We start from the raw sequence: 24,386 nt of genomic DNA, 5'->3' as shown, positions 1-24,386 counted from the left end.
AGGAGTCGAATTATGAGATTCAGTCTCTATTTATAGAGGCCAGAAGACTCTAAAAAATAGGCATTGGACGATTAGGATGCGAATCCGGATGCATCCTTCTGTGAAAAGATTGAAAATGGTGTGCCTTATTGTCACCCAAAGGGTGTTGGGCCAAAGCCCAAAAGGGGGCAATTAAGCACTTTTAAAGTGCTGAATGGTGCTGTTGGATGCCAAATGTTCTTCTGTGTTTGGGTGCGTTTTGCACTTTCTTTTTAGGGTTTTTTGATCCGGTCCTTATACTTAGACGTGTTCTCATCCTTAGTCTATGATTTTTATCTCTAATCTCGATAATTCAGGCTTTTTCAAGAATAATTATCTTGTAGATAAATACCCTAAAATAAATCTTGATAAAATTCAGATTATCCACAATTTTTTTGTTATCCAATCATCCCTTTTAGTCCTATGCATGCAGTCCTATTTTAAACAATAATTATCAATCAATCACAAAATTATTTAATTAATTTTAATTGTTTAACCAATTAGAATCAATTTAAATTAATCGTGTGTGGTCGACCTTACCTAGATACAATGCATGCTGACCGTGCAAACTTGATCATGCGATATCTTTCAATCCGATGGTCTGATTTGGAAACTAAACATACCATCGCGACCGTTAGAATCTTAAGATCATTTTTATGATATGCAATGAACAAATTAATGCATGTAATTCCAAAACAAATTGATGCATGTAATGCAATCATGACTTTCGAGATACATGGATGGTTATTCCAGTCATTCTCCTTGATTAAATCATGGGTGCAAAATCGAGTGTTTACACTATGATATAGTTATTAATTATTAGTGAAATTTTGATTGTGGTATTTACCATATATAGATAGGAAAAGACTAAATTGATCAAGTAGCTCATTAATAAGTTTAAGTTTGTCTTACAAGAAAACGATTTCCACTTGAACATGTAATTTAGTTTGGTGATGAGCTGAAACTCAACTAGTATTCAAATAAAATTGAATAAATCAAATTTGAACTTTTAATGCTCAATTGGCTTAACTTGTTCACAATCCTAATTAGCAAATTTTCTCAATACTGAGACACCTATCAATTGAGATAGGAAAGAAATTTTTGGAGACTTGACAAAAAAAAAAAAAAAAAAAAAAAGTATAACTAAGAAAAAGTACAAGTGACCCCCTTGCGGTTTGACTCTCTCAATTTAGTTATAAATATTGAATTATTTGGGGCAATGGCCCCCCTAGCTTTTCAAATGTTCCTTTAGAGAGGGTAATATATCATGATTTACCCAAAACTATTACACCTTAGCCTACCTTCAAATTTCAGAATTTGACTCAAATTGTCAAAGCAATCCAAGAAAACTCAAGTAATCTAATTGGTATAAAATGTTTTTTAAATGATACATAAAGACCAAAAAAATAACTATGCCCATTCCCCAGCCCATGACCCTCCAAAGGAAAATTGGAAAAACCTAAATTTTCCTCCTAAGACATTCCAAAATCCAAATTACCATATATCATCAATGTATTAAAAAAATAAAAAAAATAAAACAAACAAACAAACTAATCTACATATTCCACCTTCCCATCACGTTGCCAATCGGCCCAATCCCCTCTATGTCAGTGCATGGTCTTTCATCGGTTTTAGGCTCTAGCACCTAGCAGAACGCTAAAACCACTGCTTTTGTTTTGAGATACTGTGTGCTATATGCAGCTGTGTTTTAATTTGTGGCTATTTTCCAATTTCTTTTTTTTTTTTTCTTAAAAAAAACTTTCGACTGTCCAATTTCTTTACATTTTTGTTTATATACTTTATTGTTGTTTTTTTTTTTTTTATGAGTACGTGTTGTTTTATTTTGGGTAGAAATGGGTATGTGTTGTTGATTACCTGTTACTATGCTATAGCCTAATGCAAAATGATAAGGTTAGTTTAGTGTAAATGTCATATATATTATATAAAATGGTTTTGTTTATTGTACATTAATGTATTTATATTCGGTTTAGAGCTTTCTTAAATGTTTGCTTTTATCTCACTGAGTTTACACCATTATCTAAAGTGTGAATAATCTATGAGCAAAATATCCACAATTTATGCATATTTTAAAAGTAAAAACATTTAAGATTCGAAAATTGTAAATGCTGATAGATCCCGTCTAAAATGATAAACCGTCTAAAAAGGTTCAATAATGTGAATCTAAGCAAATAGATATTGTGGGGTCCAATAATTTGTGACTCCGGCCTATTTTTACATTGGGGCCCAAGGCCTGAGCTGAGGAAGGTTATAGCCGAGGATAGGTAATAAAAGTCCAAATAGTTTTGAGACACAGTCGAGGATGATTCTGTCCTCGGCATATCCGAGGTCTCCCTAGAAGGAAAGGCAAAAACGGTATAGGAACAGTTTGGGAAAAAATCTAAAATATCTAGGTTAATAGAGAAGGGTACGCTGGATAGTACAACGACCAAGAACAAAGGGAAAGTTGCCCTTACTGCCATTCAATACTCTGCACCTGACAGAGCTATACTCTTCAGCTTTTACAACCACCCCCAACCACTCTGGGTATGGGCTGATGGGACAAGTATCAGTCCTGGAAAATCGAACCCCACACGTGGACGTTGGATAAGGGATACAGGCTAGTATAAAAGGAAAAGTAAGCAATCTGGGAAAAATGGCCAAAAACCAGAGCCTCCCAGCCCGCCTCCAGGAAAAAGACTCCTAGGGCGAACACGATTTAAATTATGTATGAACACCACGAAAAACCCACCGTCTGGTGACCATGGCCTAGCCTTTCAAACCCACGCTTTACAAATGATATTGTTTGGGCCTTTTTACGTGCGAACCCAATATCGTGTTGGGTCGTTACAAATCGTGTCCTTACAGATATTATCTCCTTAAAACTTATCCTAAATTTTGACAATATGGAAAATTTTGAGTGATTGTTTAACTATTAATATATAATTTTTTTTTTACTTAAAAGTTATATTATATTTAGCTTGGCCCTCCCTAGGAAAACTTTCTGGCTCTGCTATTGTATTAATTAGCAAATCTCTTTTTCCTTTTTTTTCATCAATCCTATAGCAACACGAGTTGCTTGTCAAAAAGTCCTCGATGTAGTTCTTGTCCGTTTGATCAGCGTATTGGAAATAGTTTTTCCTTTGGGTTCTAGGTAAAAACTTCTTGGTCTCCGGAAAATGTTAGAACAACAAATTTTTTCACAATTTTTTTTTTAATAAATTGTTGATACGATGAGGAGTTATTGATAAGTGAAAAAAATTATGCTAATAGTGAGCCCGAATAAGAACCAGTAAGGTTTGCCACATAAACAATTTGTAAAAATATTATAAAATAATTTGTGATAGACTTACTATTATTTAAACATAATATTAACAGTTGATAAAAGTAAAAGAAATTTAATCATCTACTCAAATACTATATATTTATAAATTATAATGCAGAGAAAATTAAATTCATTTCATTATTTATTTAGTAGGTAAGCTCATTTCTTCAACACTAGTACTTTATGAAAAATAATCCAATCTAAGCAACCGACTATATTATATCTAGATTCTAAAAAGTAAAATAATCTCACATTAGATTCATCTAGCATTTTAAATTTTTGAATGCATAGAGGAAAGAATAGCAGCTCAAGGGTAGACATCTTATGTGGTATGGTCTGGTTCATTGCCATCTTTCACAGTCCATCTATTAACGCGATTACGAGCTATGATTACCTGCAATTATCCACAAAATATAAATAATAATAAAAAAATTGGCTAATGTAGTATAGGAAAATAGACCCATTTAAACGACTGAACTAAGCTAAAGAGGGAAACTAAAGCCAATACCTGTTCATCCCAATTGGTTTTGCAGGTCATAATAATAAGTACAACAGTTTGAACAAATGTTCCAAACAACATTCCAATCCAAACACCCTACAAGATAATATCGAGATAAGGGGTTGAGAAAGACAAGATGTTAAAATTTGTAGTTGTACATGTATCCATACAAATCTTCTCTCTACACAAGATTGATTGTAACAATATTATGGGATCTAAATAGATTTACAAAATAAATAATATGAACAAAAAGAACTTGACAAGAAAATAAAGACAAACACACACAAGAGGGAACACAAAAATTTATATGATTAGGTTTTTGGCTTGTCCACGGGTGGTGACTAGGAGGAGATATTTCACTATCAAATATGGATAATACAAATGGTGCAATGTCACTCTCACAAAACCCAAAATCCAAATACACAAAATGCTACTCTTTCTCACAAATACACAATTAACAAAAAGAAAGTTATTTTCCTTCTTTGCAATTACAGTGCAACACCACTTTCTCTTGCTAAATAACAATCTGCATCTAACATATATATAGAGCTATACAAACAAAATTCGGTAACGCGAATTTGTTGTTCATGTGACGGCAGGCATGCATTCAAATTGCTAGCTTGATATTTGCCACCCAGTCTATGTAGGTTGATACAAAAAAATGTCATTAATGCTTGATAAAAAATCAAGCCAATCTTTTTTGACTCCTTAGAGCATTCACATTAAGGGTGGTAGGTTTCTCAAAAAAAAAAAAAAAAAAAAAACATTAAGGGTGGTATAAATGCTAAAATGCTATTTTTAGCAACTGAAACAACAAAAATCTAGTCCATCAAATATGCTATATGCTAAAAAATTTGACATCTTACTACAGTGAGCTCTCATTTGTGAGAGCTCACTATAGCAACATGTTATCATTTTTTTTAATTGATTTTTAATTCTCACTCTCTCTTGTTCTCTCTCACTGAGCTCTCTCCCTCTCACTCTCATTCTCATTCTCTCTCATCTTTCTCAAGCTCAGACTCTCCCTCTCATTCTCTGTCCTCTTTCTCACTCTCCCTCTCTCTTGTGGACTCAATCTCTCTCCTCCCTTTCCGTGGGTTCTGTACTAGTTTTAAGTGGGTTTTGGTGGTCTGATTTGTTCCGGTCACAATGCGGTGGTTTATTGGTCTGATTTTTGGGTAGTGGGTCATGGTGATTTAGGTGGTTGGGTTGTGGGTCACGATGCGGTGATTCAATGGTCCGATTTGGTTGTTGGGGTCATGGGTCACAATGGCGCTACTTCGTTAATGATGGTTTGATTTGGGTGCTTCGATGGGGTTGTGGGTCATTGTGGCAATGCTTCGATGTTCTGATTTGGGTCGTGGGTCACAGTGGCAAGTGGATGTGGTTGGTGGGGGCGATGGTGGTTTTGTTTTGTTTTTTGTTTTTTTGTTTTTGTTTGTTTTTGTTTTTTTTTTTTTTTTTTGGTTTTTTTTTTTTTTTTTTTTTGTTTTTTTTTTTTTTTTCTATTGTTATTTGTGGTTGCGAGTGGATGTGGCTGGTAGGGGTGATGGTGGAGAAATTTTTTTTTTCCTTGCTATGGTCTATGGCTAGTGGCGGCGATGGTGGGTTTTTCTTGGTTGTGGTATGGGTGTTAGGCTTTTGGTGGTTGTGGTATGGGTGGTGGGTTTTTGGTGGGTGGTTGGGTTTGTGTGGTGAGTTTGTGGGTGGTGGGGGTGTGGTGGTTGTTTGTAATGTTTGAGTTTTGGGCATGGTGGCTATTGGTATTGTGGTGGTTGGCGGTGTTTAGAACTGTTGGGTTGAGACAGAGGGGGAGAGATAGAAGGAGAGAGAGGAAGAATAAAAAATTAATAAAAAAATATTATTTAAATGAAGTGTTAAAAAAAATAGAAATTTTTATGTTTGATGTATTATAAAGTGATGTGTTAAATGCTATAAAGTTGGTTTTTTAGATGCTATATGCTAAAATTTTTAAAACCCTTGATGTGAATGCTCTTAGGCTTGTTTTGAAGTCAAGCCACTGACTAGTGGCAACTCTAGAAATGTTTTCTAAAGTAGACATTAAGAAATTGAAATTATACAAAATCGATCTAATAAAAGAAGAACTTGAATATATCCACATCACAAAATAAATACATTAAATTTTAGAATTTTTTTTCTACTAACAAAATGAAAAAAAAAAAAAAAAAAACTAATGAGAGATAAAGTGAGAATTGAGAAGGTTGCAATGAGAGTAATAAAGTGAGAGATAGTATAAAATGACGATAAAGAAGAGAAAAATGGGAGAGGAGAGAGAGAGAGAGTGCAACAAATGATACCTACTACAACTACAAGCTAAACCTCTAAGGAGAGCAGAGCTGTTGCGACTACAAAGCTACAATACCTCTCTTGGTATAACTTTTTAGGAAATATGAAATTAGAAATTATTTTAATGGAATGGGTTGAACGAGTTATGAATTTGAATGATTATGGATTTTTGTTGTTGTTGTTGTTGTTTTGAATGGGCTATTTTTTTGAATATTTTGTTTATTTGTTGTTGTTTGAGCTATTATGGATCTAATTTTTGTTGTTGTTATTTGATTTTTTTTTTTTAAGGGTTAAGAACTATGTTTGGAGGCCAAGATTATTTTTATTGACCCTAAATTCTTGGAATTCTCAAGTCAAGATATTCAATATATTATTTTTAGAGTAAATAGAATAGGTTAGTTTAAAAATAATTATATATACTTTTTTTTTTTTTTTTTTTTTGTTGGCAAGTCAGGATGTTGATATGAATATATAACTTGAGCTCTATGTAAAGTTTCCCCTGCCATCGACTAACAATTTTTGTAGAAATAATTGAATAATTACATCTTGTTGGGGAGATAAACATCTTGGGGAGTTTTCTTGAGTAATTAATATAACATATAGAGACACACTTTAACCCAAAAGGTCTAAACTCAATAGGTATGTGCTCAATTATGTTATATTAATTACTTATTCTTCTAATCTTTATTCAATATGAGACTTCACTCACACGTGTACACTTAACAATCTCCCCCTCATGTGTGAGTCTGTGCCTCTCTGTGGATTTCAAGACCTCTGCATGGGCAATGAACAAGTTCTACTCGTTCCCCCTTGCCTAATGGTCTTTTTCTTTCACCAGTTCATCATCCATATGCCTTCACGTGTCAACCCCACACATCTTTTATCCTCCATGGGAATCTTGCACCTCATTGTTGTCTAGCACAATTGGCAATAATACTCTTTTGCCCTGCTCCATTTGTGAAAGGGTTTCAAGTACACACACCTCGTTCCATCTTCCAACTACAAAAGGAACCTTGATAACCTTGCTACCTTTGTCCCACATCACCATGGGCTCTGATACCACTTGTTAGGAAGATAAACAACTTGGGGAGAATCCTTGAGTAATTAATATAACATATAGAGACACTTTAACTCAAAAGGCTTATGTCTAATGGATACGTGCTCCATTATGTTATAATAACTACTCATTCTTCCAATTTTTATTCAATGTGAGACTTTACTCACACATGTACACCCAACACCAACTGAAATTCTGTTCTTGCAATCTTCAGGAACTCAAACAAATAGGTCTAATATAGTACTAATTTGTTGTAAAAAAAAACGTGTATAAAAAAGGAGAATAAAATGGCAAGAACAACAACACACAAAATTTTGTTTAGAAAAATCTATGCTTGCATTCATGGCAAACGAAAAAAAAAAATCATTAATGATAATAGGAATAAGAATCACGCATAAACTCTCACAAAATTAATAAATATAAACTAATTTATCAAAATCTCAAAGCCACTCCATCAAATCCGTTACGATGTTACCTCTATATATAAGGCTTTAACATGTATTCCTTTAGCTGGTAAAAAATATCTTCTTTTGTAGAGAAGGATTTGATAAGGAATAAACTTTGTTTCAGTGTTTAAAATCTTAATTGAAATTTAGTGAAACCAGAAAACTTCCTCTTCTTTATTTATAACGGGTTAGAATTAAAACGTGGAAATTAAAGGAGATAAAAATAGCTTACTTTGACTTCCATATCAAAAACAAATCCAAGCACAGCACCAACGGGAATCCCTACTAGGTAATAGGCTGTCAAGTTGACATATGCTACAATGCTCTGCAAGCCAGCACCAATGGCAACTCCTGTCCATGTAACAAGTGAAGTACTATTAAGGTAGGATTAGTATGTACGAAAAGCCATCCAAATAAAAAAAGAGAAGTGCTACGTTCACAATATTTTTATAACATTTTTATAACAAATCATAGGTGGTTAATTGTTAATGGGTGGCAAATGGGCGGGTTGAGTCATAAATGGGTTGGTGTGTAATTATCTCCATTTATCCATTTATCCATTTATGACTTGTTTATACATAAATTAATTATCCATTACCAACTCAACTCATTTAATTAGTAACCCACTCATTTAACCCAATATGACCCAAATATATCTAAAACTACTTGAATACCCACTTGACCTCCAAAATTGCCAAAATACTCTTAAACACCTAAAATAACGCAAATACCTACACTTCCAAAATTACCAATATACCCTTGGACATTCAAAATTATCCCCAAAATCTCTAAAATGAGCAAAATACCAATGAAATCTCTTAAATGAGCAAAATACCCCCCAAAACCTCTAAAATGTCCAAAATATCCCTAAAACCTAAAAAAATGACCAAAATACCCCCAAAACCAAAAAAAAAAAACCAAAATACTTCTGAAATCCAAAAAATGACCAAAATACCTCTGAAACCTAAAAATTGCCAAAATACCCCCCAAAACCAAAAAATGACCAAAATACCCCCAAAACCCAAAAATTACCAAAATAGTCCCAAAACCCATAAAATAACCAAAATACCCCTAAAACCCAAAAAATGACCAAAATACCCTCGAAATCTAAAAATTACCAAAATACCCCCAAAACCTAAAAAATAACCAAAATACCATCAAAACCCAAAAATTACCAAAATACCCCCCCAAAACCCAAAAAATGACCAATACCCCCAAAACCCAAAAAATGACCAAAATACCCCCGAAATCTAAAAAATTACCAAAATACCCCCGAAACCTAAAAAATGACCAAAATACCCTCAAAACCCAAAAATTACCAAAATACCCACAAAACCCAAAAAAAAAATGACCGAAATACCGCTGAAACAAGAAAAATGACCAAAATACCCCCCCAAAACCCACAAAACGACCAAAATATCCCCGAAACCTAAAAAATTACCAAAATACTTCTGAAACCTAGAAATTTACCAAAATAACCAAAAAAATATAAAAATTATTGAAATACCCCTAAAACCTAAAAGATGACAGAAATGCCCTCATAACCTAAAAAATGACTGAAATACCCTTAGAGTTTAAAAAATGATCAAAATAACCCCGAAACCTAAAAAATAACCAAAATTCCCTCGAAACCTAAAAAATTACTGAAATCCCCTCAAAACCTATAAAATTACTGAAATACCCTTAGAACCTTTAATTTGTCGAAAATATCCTCGAAACATCCAATATACCCCAAACCTCTATTTTGGTAATTTTAGATGTTGTAAGTGCATTTTGGTCATAACTTAGGTTTCAGGGGTTTTATCGATCATTTTTTTAGGTTTTAGGGTTATTTGGGTCCTTTTTTAGGTTTTGGGGTATTTTGATCATATTTTAGATTTCAAGGTATTTTGGTAATTTTTTAGGTTTTGGGAGTATTTTAGTCATTTTTTAGGTTTCAGAGGTATTTGGTCATTTTTTAGGTTTAGGTGGTATTTTGGTCATTTTTTAGGTTTAGGGTGTATTTTGGTAATTTTTAGGTTTTAGGGAGTATTTCGGTCATTTTTTAGGTTTTTTTTGGGGGGGGGTATTTTGGTCTTTTTCTTAGGTTTTGGGATTATTTTGGTCATTTTTTTTATGTTTCAGGGTATTTTGGTAATTTTTTAGGTTTCGGGGGTATTTCAATCATTTTTTAGATTTCAAAGGTATTTCAGTCATTTTTTAGGTTTAGGGGGTATTTTAGTAATTTTTTAGGTTTAGGGTGTATTTTGGTAATTTTTAGGTTTTGGGGGTAATTCGGTCATTTTTTAGGTTTTGGGGGTATTTTGGTCATTTTTTTTTTAGGTTTTGAGGGTATTTTGATAATTTTTAGGTTTTGGGGGGGTATTTTGGTCCTTTTTTGGATTTTAGGGGTATTTTGGTCATTTTCTGGGTTTTGGAGGTATTTTGGTCATTTTTTTTGGTTTTGGGGGTATTTTCGTAATTTTTGGGTTTTAAGGGGGTATTTTGGTCATTTTTTAGGTTTCGGGGGGGTTTTTGTCATTTTTAGGTTTCAGGGGGTGTTTTGGTCATTTTTCGGGTTTTGAAAGTATTTTGGTCATTTTTTGGGTTTTTGGGGTATTTTGGTCATTTTTTTTAGGTTTCGAGGGGTATTTTGGTCATTTTTTGGATTTCGGAGGTATTTTGGTCATTTTTTAAATTTAGATATTATGTTGTTTATTTAAATTTTAGATGGGTATTAGTGTGTTTATCCATTAAGACCCATATAATTAAATAACCTAATGGGTCTTTACCCATTTAACCCAAATATTTAAATGGGTTGGGTTAAGACTTATCCTAATTAGGTGGGTAATTGGTGGGTTCATGGATATGGATAAAAATTGTCACGCTTAGTTGTTACTAGTTCAAATTTGAATCTAACACTACAATTACTTTTTTACCCCAACAATAATAACCTGCCACTTATGATTTGTTGTGAAAATATTGTAAAAATGTTGTAGACATATTATTTCTCATAAATAAAAGGGTAAATTACAAATTACACCATTAAAGTTTGGGGGTAATTGGATTTTATACCCTGAAATTTCAGAATTTGGATTTTACATCCTGAAGTCTTGCGGATATTTGGATTTTACACCCTAACGTTTCAGAACTTGAATTTTATCCCTTAAAGTTTAGGATTGTTTTGATTTTATACTCTCAAATTCTGAAACTTTAAGGTGTAAAATACAAGCACTTCAAAATTTTAAGGAGTAAAATTCCAACACTCCTAAAATATATGGGATAAAATCTAAATTCTAAAACGTCATGGTGTAAAATCTAAATATCACCAAATTTCAGGAGGTAAAATCTAAATTCTGAAATTTCAGAATATAAAATCTAATTACTTTTAAATTTTAAGAGTGTAATTTGCAATTAACCTTAAATAAAATGATCAAGTTTGAGAGACATCAAAGCAAATTTAAAAAGAGTACCGGAGAGCACAGGTTGAATGCTATTCAATAGTACGGAGACAGCCAAGAAAGGTGACATGTTTGCAAATGCTAAAGCCACCTCTTCATTTTCGGTGAATACGTAAGCCACACGTCCTCTGAAGGTAAGGAAAAATAAGAAAAGTACGAATCCGATGGTAAATGACGTGAGCCCTGTCATCACGATTGAGAACTTTGCTGCCTTTGCACTCCCTCTTCCAAGCTCATTTGATACTCGAACACTAAATTTTTAACCAAATATTTGGACAAGTATATGGTCGAAACATTAACTCATAAAATTAATAATCAGTAGAAAAATGCTATATCTATTACAAATATTATTAGTTTACAAACTGATTTAACAATTAACATGATTGATACGCTTCAAAAACATTATAAATTAACATCATAATTACATTTTTTGTGATCGATGCCACTAATATGCAAATTAATGTGATTAGTAGGCTTTAACAACATGATATCTGAATGCTGGAATTTTTTTATTTTTAATTAATGATAGGTGGCAAAGATTTATATCATAAACTTTGTAGTATTTCTATTATCACTCATATTTTAATACCTAAAATCTTTTAAAACGATGTTTATTTAGTTCAAACATGATAGTGAATGAACATCCTAACCCCACTTTCCACTCAAAAAGAAAATATCTAATAGATGATGATGATGATGGTGCTGAACTTCGCAGAGGTCATGAGAATGACGACAATACCTTGCTGTAGACATGAATCCAAGAGCTATCATCATTTCCCACCCATTGATGCTAAGGCTGTACAAAATCATGTACTCGAATTAGCTACGGGTAGGCATGAAGCAAAATTAACAGGGGCAAATGGATAATTTAGACAAAAAAGAATAGGCAAAAACACTTATTTATTTATTTTTTTTTTTTTTTTTTTTGAGAAACAGGCAAAAACACTTATTTGATTCCTATATTTTGGTCTTTTTTTATTTTATTTTTTTAATTTGGTCCTCAAGTTTTAACAGCTTTTATATTGGTTTTATTACTTTTAAACATATAACTTTGATTCATATCGTTATCTCACTTATAAAAAACGTCTACCTGGTTAATGGACTACACTAAAAATTTGAAAGTAACATTTCTTTAAGTGAGATAATGTCGAAGACCAAAATGACAACATGTTTAAAAATATAAGTACCAAAATGAAAGCTAAGAAAACTTGAGGATCAAATTAAAAATATGGTCAAAATATAGGAACATAAATGATGTTTTTACCGAAGGAATATGGAGAAAAATGAGTTGGGAAACATAAAAAAATTAAATACAATAATAATAATAACAACAACAATAAAGAAGACAAAGCGGTTAAAAACTTTTTAAATAAATAAATGGAGGAGAGGAGAGGCTGTATGAGAAATACCATATACTTAAAGCATCAATGGAGACCTCGGCTTTTTTCAGGTATCCTGCTATAAGAAGCAAAACTGCGTTGTACCAAACCTCCACACTGTCATGATAAATACATTTATTTACTAAATAGTTCTATATATATAGTGGGTTTGACTTACTTCGAATACTTTTTTAATTGGAATCTTTTTTTATTTTAATGAGAAACTGTCACATTATCCGCTAATTAAATAAAATGTGGAGATTAAAACTTACTACCACTTGTATTGTGTATTTTAAACAAAAAGAAACTTCCAATTAAAAAAGTATTGGAAGTAAGCCTAACTCATATATATATATTTATTTATATATATATACTCCCCTTACGTGTGAAAAAGTCCTAAATTTCATAAGTTTATTAAGAGATTGTTACCATAGTTTTGTAAAGACTACTAAGTTTTAAAGTTCAAAAAAATAAAATATGAAATTGAAGTTCAGATGATAAAGAGCTACCATCTGAAGCGCTATAGATTGAAACTCTTTAAAAAATAAAATAAAATATGAAATTGAAAACTTATTTAGCTGAAACTGAAAACTTTTTGCTGAAAGTGTAGAAAAAAAAAAGAAGAAGTTAAAATTTAGGTAAATAATACAATAAGACTTATTAATAGTATTAAAAAGTATTGGAAGTAAGCCTAACTCATATATATATATATATATATTTATTTATTTATATATATATACTCCCCTTACGTGTGAAAAAGTCCTAAATTTCATAAGTTTATTAAGAGATTGTTACCATAGTTTTGTAAAGACTACTAAGTTTTAAAGTTCAAAAAAATAAAATATGAAATTGAAGTTCAGATGATAAAGAGCTACCATCTGAAGCGCTATAGATTGAAACTCTTTAAAAAATAAAATAAAATATGAAATTGAAAACTTATTTAGCTGAAACTGAAAACTTTTTGCTGAATGTGTAGAAAAAAAAGAAGAAGTTAAAATTTAGGTAAATAATACAATAAGACTTATTAATAGTATTAAAAAGTATAATAAAACTCATAAATAGTACCAAAAAGAAGTTAAAAACTCAAATAAGCTGAAATTTTATCACATCCCAAACAAACTCGAAGTTTGCTTATTGCACTGGAATATAAAAAAAGTCTCTCATTAAATAATCATTTACATTTCAACAGATTAATAAAGGATTGCTCATAATTAATAAAGAATCGCAATGAGGAGTCAAAGGTTATACAATGCCTCTGTCGGATTGAACCCGAAGGTAGACAAACTGGAAAGGCCTAACTTCAACCTCAGAGGTTGGCCAAACCAAATTGATTTTAGTCTCTAGCTAGAACCTTATGATACTGATTATGTCGTAAGAGAGACACAAATGAATTTGTGGAAACCACTAAGGAAGAAGGGCCTCGGCGTAAAGGGCCATCAGAGCATGATATTATTGGTCAATTATGCAAAAAGATGCATTAGACTATGTTCAAGAATATTGTGATCAGTGTCAATGATTCTTAAGCATGCAAAGACTACTATTAGAAGAATTAAAACCTATGATAAGAGCCTAGCCATTTGCCCAATACGGACCTGATGTAACTCACTCATCCTTGCAAAGAGACAATTGACTCATTCACGAAAATGGGTAGAGGAAAAACCTTAAGCAATCATAATGGTGAAAAATTTCAAGGATTTCATTATTTCATTTTCATATGCCCTTACAATGCCTTCACAATCCAAATTTACTTATAAATATACTCAATCCGAAGTATCACACCTATGAACTTGAACAAACAGCTAAGAATATTTCTCTTTTAAGATCACTCTATCACAGATCTGTCGCTTCTATTTTTCGAATGATATATATATATATATATATATATTAATATTTGATGATCATGTCTAGGACTTGTGTTCATGCCTACACACATGCTTCCTAGGTTTTTCAACAACCAAAGAACAAGTGAAGCAGACAGCTTGAACATAGAAAATAATAACAATATTTTTTTTTGAAAAAAAAAAAACTGTTAAACAAAGAACCTATTTTAAAATGACCATTGTTACGTAATTTTTAGACCATATACTATCTCGTATTTATTTTGGCGTACTCTTAAAATATACAGTATTATTCTAAATTCCAATTTCAGGTATATCAACCTACTCACTAATTAACAGAAAGTCTTACCATAACATTACACCTGATGATAAAGAAAGCTTCATAACAGCCCATAGATCTTGGAAAGCCAATAATGAGAAACCCTTCCATGTTTCCCGGCAACCTCCACACATGATAAACATAAGCTGACCGATATTGGGAATCCAAAATGCCAACACTGTGGACAACATTGCACCAGGAACCCCAAAATTATATTTCACAGTTAAAAGCCATGAAAGGAGGACGTGGATTAGAATGGCTAAAGCTGCGAAGTAAGTAATGAGCATGTTCTTGTTCTGTGATTGCAAGTACATTTGACTTGAATAAGATATCACCAAGGCAAACATTGCTCCAATTATCCAGTGAGCAACCTCTCCTCCAACTTTTGCAACATCTTCATCTTGGCCTAAAACCTCTAGAATTTGGGTTGCGAATATAAATATAGGAAGAAGAATTATTGATGCCAAAAACATAACAATCCATGATCTTTGAAGATATACACCAAGCATGTGGTATTTTCTTGCACCGTATGCTTGCCCACAGAGAGTTTGCAGTGCCGTAGCCATGCCTAACTGCACTTCCAAATTCAAAAACATGATTTAAATCTCAAAATACAAGTTCTATTCTTCCAAATGAATTTCCACTGAATATGACTTCATATAATCAATTTTATTTTTTTAATTAAAAAAATGATTATAATCATCAAAAATAGAACTCATCTTATCGCTATCATTGTACTAGCAAATCAAAAAAGATGAAGAAAGAAAACACAAAGGACTCATCTTATTCAAGTCAATAGTTAATTGAAAATTTGAAATTCAAACTCTTTTGGAAATCAATTAATTATTCAAATATAAGGAAAATCTTCACAAAATAAAATCCTTCCAAGACTTAAAAGGTAATTGGGCTTGAAAAGCTAATTTGGGTTTCGACTCATTTCCATAACTCAATTAAAAAGTAATTGAAGAAAGAAGGGACATTGTCTTAAAAGAATAAAGATGATTAAGATAATTAATTTGAATTTAAATGATAACATGAAAGTCAAGTTAATTCAAACTTAACTAATTGAATCTAACTAATCTCTAAAGCTTGCAAGACAACTAATGATGCATCAAGATCATCTAAGTCCAATTAAGGAAAGACACTTGAGAGCTAATGAAGTCTCAACTTCAATTAATGCTTCTCCTTCATAAAACTCAATCATTCATCTGTAATAAAGCCCTTAATCTTGGTATTTACATGCACATGCATGATTGGATAGACACTTACACACACTTGGATGTTGATGGTGTAATGCTCTTCATGCTTACAAGTTGTGTGATTGAGTGTGATTCCATGATGATATGCTTGTCTTCCCACACACTTGTTTGATAACATGTTTTTTTTACTTTCTCTTGGTTGATTCATATAACCTATAAACTGATCCTTAGGCTGTAAACATGAATGCACATCCATTTGAGCTTTTTGGATAGCTCTCATCCGATCCAATTAAGTAACGATATATGAAGGCTAGATACAATTAGGCAGGCTTGGGATGTCTAACATCTTCCCATCTTGCACAACTCCGGACCTAGTATAGTAGGTAGATCCCTTCGTGGAGTTATGTTTTGGTTCCTGGACCTATAACTAGGTGGCAACTCATTTGTCTCTTTTAAGAGGCTCTATATACTCCTAGACTCGCAATGGCTTCAAGTCTAAAACTGCATTCAAGCATTGGCTTCAAGTCTAAAACTGCTTTCAGGGAGGTTGAGTATCATGTACTTCATCTTCATGAGATGGAACCGATATGGCGACATGTCATAAATGGGATAAAATGCACAAAAATTACAATAACACACACTTACACACAGAGAAAAAAAGAGAGAGAATGATTTATGATCAAACTCTATAGTTATAATTTATGCTGGTTGCCTAAAGTAAAGTTCAAAGTTTTCTATTCTAGAAAAATTAACCTTAGTCAACATGACAATAGAAATTTTTTTATTGTATATATTATTATTTGTTGTGTGAATCTCAAGCGGTAGCATCAACTATTTTTCAACAACTAGTCGTAGTCAATGATATCTCACATAACTTTGCTTTGTATGATAATGTTAATAGCATTGCCCAAATCTAATACACTCTTAACTTTCATATTAAACTATGTACTTGTCTTGCTTTAAACCCTAATCTTGGAGAATCTATGAGATCTAGAGCATCTCTTTTTTAACATATTTTGTGACAATATACTCACCTTCAATCGTAACTAACACAACTCATTTCAATATACTAGGTCATTTATTGTTGGCTAATTTCGTGCCAAAATATCTATTGCAATTGCAACAATTTTTCATGTATTTGTGATATTTGGGTTAAAGTCATTTGGGTTTTCAAGAATAAAATAGTTGAAAGTGAAGTTGTTGATTCTTAAGGGTTTGCTCAAGAAACCATCAAGCCAACGTCGAGAAACGGAGGAACAGAGGCCTTTGTCCAATCTTTGCCTGACCTTTGCTTGATCTAACTTTACAAAAAGACTTCCAGAGGAGTTCGCCTGAAGTTCACTCAACCTTTGTTTGAACAAACCTGTTGCAGAAAGAACCAATCTAGGCTTATTTATGGGCTTTTTGTAGCCACTCAAATCCCAACCCTACACATATTTAAAGGTGGTTTTGTAACCCTAATTTAGAGCTGAGGGAGACAGCCATAGAGCATAGAGAGACTAGATTTGAGAGTTCCCTCAGTTTTCCTAACCTCTCGCACTGAATATCTTGAGAGGAAAATCCATCCAAACACCTTGTTACCTTGAGTGTATTGGATTGGCGTTGAAACCACATAGACTTCGATTCAAATTTCAAGAATAGTCAGTCGGAGGTTCAGATCATGATTGTGGGTGCATCATCCATGGAGCATTCACATGGTAGAAGAGTTTATTGGTTTTGAAGTAGTAGAAAGTTTTTATTTTAAGTTCATCTACAGGTGTAGAGCCTAAAAACAAAGTTTTTATACTAGATTTTAAACTTCTCTTTACCATAGTGAATTGTTTGTTGAGGACATTTCTTCCTAGTGGTTTTTACTTTGAGACAAGTTGTTCTATTGGTTTTTTGCTACTTTTATTTTTGCACAATAATGGTGGTGTCAATTCCTATAATCAATGTGTAAATGAACTTTCACAATATATAATTTGGACTTAGTATTTAGTTTTTTATTTTTTATTGTTCAATATTTTATGCAAATAAGGTTTCTGGAGCTATTGAGGTTAGTTTTGAATTTATTTGGTGTAAAAATTCTTTGAAGATGAGTGCTAGTCTATAAGAATTAAGAAGGCCTTTGACTTATTCATTACTTAAATAAAATAAAATTAAATAAAATTAAAAAAAAAAAAAAAAAAAAAAAAAAAAAAAAAAAACCACCTAGTTAGCTTATTCATTGGATTGGGGGCGTGATAGGTTACATATTAGTACCTTTGACTTGAGTAAACTTCAAAAATACGCATAGTGTTCATACCAGTTTGGTATATACTAAAGCTATTTCATGAGTTTCTGAAAAAGTAATGCCTAAACGTACCAGGATACCAACTGCAAATGACAAAAACACGGTATAAGTGAAAGAGTAGGCAGCTAATTCTGTAGACCCAATGTGCCCAACAAAGGCTTGAGTGATGACATTGATCCCAAAGGTAGAGGCTCTGGTGAATATAGCAGGAACAGCTACAACCCACATCTTCTTCATCTCGCTCCATACCTTGTCCTTGAGTGGCACTTCATCAACAACACTGATTTCTCCTGCAGCATCAACTTCTCTAAGAAGCTTTTGGTTCATATCTTCCTCCATTTTCACAGTATCAATACCTTCCTATTAGCTGTCCTATGAGGATAAAATGATTAATAGATTTTCTTACAATCTCTCTTATGCATATCTTGGTGCCAAAATTCAATTTTTTAAAATAATGGGATACATTAAGATACCAAAAATATAAAAGAAATTAAAGAACACAGAAGATTAAACTTAGTGAAGTCTTTCTCAAAAAAAAACTTAGTGAAATCATACTTACAATCCTACACCCATAACGCCCTAAACAATTAAATATCTTTATTGACTATAATACAATGTATCACTATCTAATAAAGCGTTTTTCACAAACGCAGCAAGCCAAACACTGCAAAAGTCTACTCTTTTTTTTTTCTTTTTTTTTTGGTAGTGAACCTATTAAAGGTTAAACCCATTATATACGTGATATTTTAAAAACATGCTCTAGTGAAATTCATCTTTTTGCGTTTGGATATTTAAACCGGTATATTTCAGACAGTGCTATATTGTATTGATTTATTAATTGATAAGATATATTTTCAATTATACAAGCTATTACGGTAATAAATTGATGATAAGTTCGCTGAAAACTCTAGCATTTTGGCATCGGTCAATTTTTTTTATTTGTTTATTTACCTTTTGCGGATTAATTATTACAGTTTTGAATTTTTTTTTAATGAAAATAATTAATATCTTTTAATTTTCCTCATCTGAATTATACCTTATAAATCAGATTATTGGTTTATGTATAGTGTTTTAAAATTCTCTCTTTTTTTAAAAAAAAAATTAATAAAAATGAAATCATGCAAACTCAAGAGCAAGATAATAAACTAGGGAAATTATTGTTTCACGTACACTTGTTGAAACTAATTGTTTCACGTACACTTGTTGAAACTAATTGTTTCTCAAAAACCAAAAAATAAAATTGTCTATACACTACTTAACATGACCTACCACTAGGGTTGTCAAATAGGTGGGTTTGGGTAGATTTGGGGTGGACATAATTGGGCTGGGTATATAAAACTCATTCACCAATTAAAACTAATTTAACTAATTGCTTCTAACCCAAACCCAACCCAACCCAATTATAATGGGTAAACCACTCACCCAATTACCCAATTATCAAAATTACCAAAATGCCCATAAACACAGTAACAATTCAGCGACAGGAAAATAGAGGAATAAGATAAGAAACTAAGTGGTCCATCGTTTAGTTGCCGAGAAAATTTAGAAAAATAAGGAATGAATTTTGAAAATTGGATTCCAATTATTTACGAACCAAAAACCAACACCAAAAAAATAAAAATAAAAAATAAAAAACTTGGTTTCAATTCGTTTCGTTTCACAATGGCAACTCCTCCTCCGATCAAATTGAAGCAATCCCAAACCAACGCGACGGCGCACACTCTAACAGCAATGTCGTCTTCTTTCGCTTCACACGACACTGCACGGCTACTCCTCTGCAAAACGCTGTGTATAAGCGCCAATCTCGCTTCTTCGCCTTTGATTCTGGCTAAGCCGCTGCTCTCTCTGGCCGATTCGCCGGAGAGTCAGAGTTTGAATCGGCGAAGGCTAGGGTTGGTGGAGGAAGAGTATGTGAATTCAAGCTTGAGGCTGATTTGCTGCAAGGAAATCGACAGTCGCAGATGGAACTACATGGCTGAAAAAGACGTGCTTTTTAGAACCTTCAAGAAGAACTCCATTTGTGCCCTCATTTTCTGAGACACTTACTCTGTTTTGCTGGGAACTTTTTTGGATTTTCAGAGAGAGTATTTGAGTGTTGTTGTTTGGTTGCCAAGAAAGTGAGAGAAAAGGAAATGACAAAAATTTTCATTGTGGTTTTCGAGAAAGGGCAAGAAAGGATAAGAAAATGAATGGATTTTAAAATTGAGAAACTAAATTATTATTATTTTTATGGAAATGGCTGGGTTAAATTTGGATATATTGTTTTTGGGTTAAATGACTTTCAATAAGTTTTTAGTTAAAACTCAATAATTACTGGGTTTAATTGAGTTAATACACATTTAACCCAACTAATAATTGGGTTAGTTTGGTTTCAATTAGAGTGGATAAGTTTGGATGGACAAATGAATTTGAACTTACTTTACCACCCCTATACCACTTAAAATACTCTAATCACTAATTAACACTCAAATATGTTGCGGTAAAATATGTATCCAAAGTGCGTTCCAAGACTTTTTGTGACAAGATGTTAAAAGAATGTCGGCAGGCTCCTTAAAAAAAGTAAAAAAAAAAATTGTTGGCAGGCATTTTAAATTTCCTTCTTTAAATAAAATGGTAAATGAGGACCGGATTGGACAAATCAAATCATGGGTCCAAATTTCATTCACCCACAAAATAGAGTTCAATACAACCAACAAAATAAAACTACAGTCCACACAGAACAACAAAAAGAGATCCTCTCAAGCAAGATTACTACCATTTTCTATGCTAGGAGCACCTTTATTTGAATCCTTGCCACTTAGAGCAGTAAAGTGTGTTTTCTTTTTCTTTTCTTTTTCTTTTTCTTTTTTTGTCCAAACAACAATGAAGTGAGTTTAACTTTGAAGTGAGAAATATAGAAAGATAATGCAACATTAATTGTAAACTAAAAAAAAAAAGAAGGAGAAAGATATTAGATAATTTTTTTTAATAATTGAAAATATTTAGCTTACCTTAGCCTTGTAAATGATTCTAAAAATGAAAGAATTTCACTTCGAAGCCCTGTGTAGTTGCTTGAGTTGCTGCAACCTGAGAGAGAGAGAGAGAGAGAGAGAGAGATGACACATGATTGGAAGAAACATTTATAAACCGACAGCCTTACAAATCACCACATTGAACAGTATTATTCATTTATTGAGGAGAGAGAAAGTGTGGAATCTTTTTTTACGTGCAAAAAAGTGTGAAATCTTATTTGTTTTTCTTTGGTTCAAAGAATTTAGGATGTTTGATACATGTATTTAAAAATATGTGTTTTATTGTTTGAAAATATGTGTAGAAATATGTGTGGGTAAAAAAATGTGTAAAAATACGTGTAATATTATTTAAAAACTAAAAATATTTATTTAAGTGGGTGTATCAAACACAACTCACTAATTTCATTCCCTAACGCTAACCACAAATCTTGATTTAGGGATGGCCATATACTTTGTTTGTCATTACTATGCTTACACGTTGATCCTAAGTGATTCGTAACTAATTTAGGCAGGTATTTTTAACTAGGCATAAATGCACTTTTAGTTCTTATATTTTGACTTTTTTCCATTTTAGTCCCTACATTTTATTTTTTCCACTTTTAGCCCTTAAATCAATTTACGCGTTCCATTTAAGTCCTTGAAGCTACCTTCCGTCACTAATCTAACGGGCAAACTAACAGATGAATAAAATAATAATAATAAAATTTACTGTAGCATGCCACATCAGATTATAATTTAAAATATTTATTTTTCAATTTTAACAAAAGAAAAAATATGAGTTAAAAATTAAAAAGAAAAAAAAAAGAGAAAAAAAAGAACACACCAGAAACATAAGAATAAGAACAGAAGGTGGAGAAGGGGATCTGGTCAAGCGTGTTCCATTTGGGTTGGATGTCGACGGAGGATTTCAATGGTTCTCGGCGCATCATGTTGTTGTGCGCCTAAACCCTAAACTCTTCATAACCCGATTCCGACATGTACAGGAAGTCTCTTTCCATGTTCAAGGTCTCGTGGTTACCGTTCATGGTGATGACTTTGCTACTGGCTTTCACCACTTGCCATTGAAGTCTCTCGAGAAAATAGAGTATTTTAATCTCATTGCCAACGTGATCGAGTGCATCGCCGACTTCAACCACGATCATTGACTCGCCGATCCAGTTGCCGGAGTCGTTTATGTCGTAACGCTTGCTTCGACTTCTCCAAATCGCCGTGGAGATCGCCGATCGCGACGAGTCGACCCGTTGACACGTTGAGCTTGTTGTGGGTTTTTCCATTGTGAGATTTTTTTTGTAGTTTAGGTGTTTGTGTTTTTGTCTGGAGAGACTATGGAGACGAAAGAGTAGGGCGACTGAATGGACTTTGATGGTGCTGTCCAAATTTTTATTCTTTCATTTTCTTGGCAACCAAACAATGAATGAAAAAGAACTGAGAAATGATTTTGCTTGGGTTTGAGGATGGGGGCTTTGGAATTTATGATTTTTTTTTTAATGGTGTTTTTATGCTGAATTTTCTGGGTTTATGAATTTGGTTTCTGGGTTTATGAATTTTATTTGCTGGAGGTTTCGTTGTTGATTGAAAGATGAGAAAATCTGGGTTTGAGTTGAGATTTTGTATATCTGGGTTTTGTGGTTTGAGAAAATCTGAGAAGATCTGCTGCTAGGTTTGTGTTCGTGTTCTTGCTGGAGATTGATTTGTGTTTGTGTTTGGTTGACAAGAAAGGGCAAGAAAATGCAAGAAAATCTGGACATGTGTTGTTATGTTTAAAATTTGGGTTTGTGTTCTTGTTGAAGATGAACCTAGATCTGGGCAACTCATAGTTTTTCTTTTGTTAAAATTGAAAAATAAATATTTTAAATTATAATCTGATGTGGCATACTACAGTAAATTTTTTATTATTATTTTATTCATCTGTTAGTTTGCCCGTTAGATTAGTGACAGAAGGTAGCTTCAAGGACTTAAATGGAACGCGTAAATTGATTTAAGGACTAAAAGTGGAAAAAATAAAATGTAGGAACTAAAATGGAAAAAAGTCAAAATGTAGGGACTAAAAATGCATTTACGCCTTTTAACTAAGATATTTAAATTTGGATTATGCTAATGAGTGTGCTTAAGACATTGGTTAATAATTTATTTTAAGAAAGTTTTGATACCACTTTTATGATAAATGAAAAAAAGTTGTCAAAATATTAATTTTTTTTCATAAAAATTTTCTTTAAATAAATTATTAACTAATACCCTAAAAGAATTCGTTAGCATTTTTCTTTAAAATTTAAAGACCCTCTCTCTTATATAAATATCGAATTTTATAAATAAATAAAAAACGTTAATAAGTAATAATATGACATACTCTTTTTATGTGTTGAGATAGTTAGAAATGCTAATAAGTAACGCTGACTCCACTATTCGAATTCATCTTCCCTCAACTCTTAAGTGCTTTATGTATGTGGAAGTATCAATTGTGTTATAAGCCTTCTGCCATTATTTGAAGTTCTTGATCTATATATACTATAAAATTAAAGTTTCTAATCAATAAAGGTTGTTTGGTAGATAATTTCATACATATATTTTCAATTTTTAAATAATATTATACGTATTTTTTTATATTTTTTCACATCACATATCTTTAAAAAAACTGAAAAGTATTATTTGAACACAATTACTAAACAAACTCTAAATGACTCTTTTTCTTTTTCTTTTTTTTTTTTGGGTAAGGCTCTCACATTTTTACCCATCAGCGTTAAAATATTAAAAAAAAAAAAAATCTATTTCTAACTCGATATTTCCTAAGTCTAAAACTCGACCTCTCTCCTCTACCCTTCTCCTTCCCCCAACGCAAGATCATAAGAAAATTTTGTAGAGTACCACTGTAAGTCTACATGAAAGTAAAAGAGGTGGCATAAATCATTATACTGTGTAGTCATTGATACTTAATGGTTCATAGATTTGCAGACAAAACCCTTAGTTGAAAGTTAAGACGGTGAAGGAATGAAGGAAGAGAAACCAAAGGAGAAAGGAGAGAGTAAAGTTAAAAAGAAGGAAGATGAAGAAACTAGAAGGTAATATTAGGATTAAAAGTTGTGGACTTGGGAGTGCCACGTTTTGGGTTTTTAAATTAATGATTTTTTTTTTCCTCAGTATTAGGTAGACATGGCAAAACGGGCGGGTCGGGTCGGGTTCGGGTCGGGTCAATCGGGTCACGGGTCAAACGGGTCACGGGTCAAAAACGGGTCATTTTAAGCGGGTTGAAATCGGGTTCGGGTCAATCGGGTTGCGGGTCGG

At 32.5% G+C, this 24,386-nt stretch overlaps 1 protein-coding gene across 4 annotated transcripts; it reads right to left on the bottom strand.

Annotated features, from left to right (window-relative positions):
* Positions 1 to 3,461: 3,461 nt before the first annotated feature.
* LOC126693150 (protein DETOXIFICATION 21-like) lies at positions 3,462 to 21,235 on the bottom strand. Of its 4 annotated transcripts, none has more exons than XM_050389029.1 (9): positions 21,087 to 21,233; positions 18,169 to 18,468; positions 14,656 to 15,197; positions 12,499 to 12,585; positions 11,829 to 11,885; positions 11,102 to 11,340; positions 7,882 to 8,000; positions 3,849 to 3,935; positions 3,462 to 3,734 (listed from the first exon to the last, which is right to left on the bottom strand). In XM_050389029.1, exons 2-9 carry the CDS (start codon positions 18,433 to 18,435, stop codon positions 3,663 to 3,665), a joined length of 1,470 nt encoding a protein of 489 aa, XP_050244986.1. In that variant the 5' UTR covers positions 18,436 to 18,468; positions 21,087 to 21,233; the 3' UTR covers positions 3,462 to 3,662. The 4 variants fall into 4 exon arrangements, with proteins under 4 accessions (XP_050244986.1, XP_050244985.1, XP_050244988.1 ...); XM_050389028.1 differs by having other exon boundaries at positions 18,169 to 18,463; XM_050389031.1 differs by lacking the exon at positions 12,499 to 12,585 and having other exon boundaries at positions 18,169 to 18,463; positions 21,087 to 21,235.
* Between the last annotated feature and the right edge of the window lie 3,151 nt (positions 21,236 to 24,386).

This window comes from Quercus robur, chromosome 7, assembly GCF_932294415.1.
Source record: "Quercus robur chromosome 7, dhQueRobu3.1, whole genome shotgun sequence".
NCBI lineage: Eukaryota > Viridiplantae > Streptophyta > Magnoliopsida > Fagales > Fagaceae > Quercus > Quercus robur.
This window is presented reverse-complemented; position numbering and strand designations above follow the sequence as displayed.

What these genes read in the sequence shown, in the direction of transcription:
- LOC126693150 (XM_050389029.1), bottom strand. Translation starts at nt 18,435, where the DNA reads ATGGAGGAAGATATGAACCAAAAGCTTCTTAGAGAAGTTGATGCTGCA. An exon ending in TTTTTGATATGGAAGTCAAA is followed by an intron (nt 3,936 to 7,881) that starts GTAAGCTATTTT and finishes ATTATCTTGTAG; the next exon opens with GGTGTTTGGATTGGAATGTT. An exon ending in AAACCAATTGGGATGAACAG is followed by an intron (nt 3,735 to 3,848) that starts GTATTGGCTTTA and finishes GGATAATTGCAG; the next exon opens with GTAATCATAGCTCGTAATCG.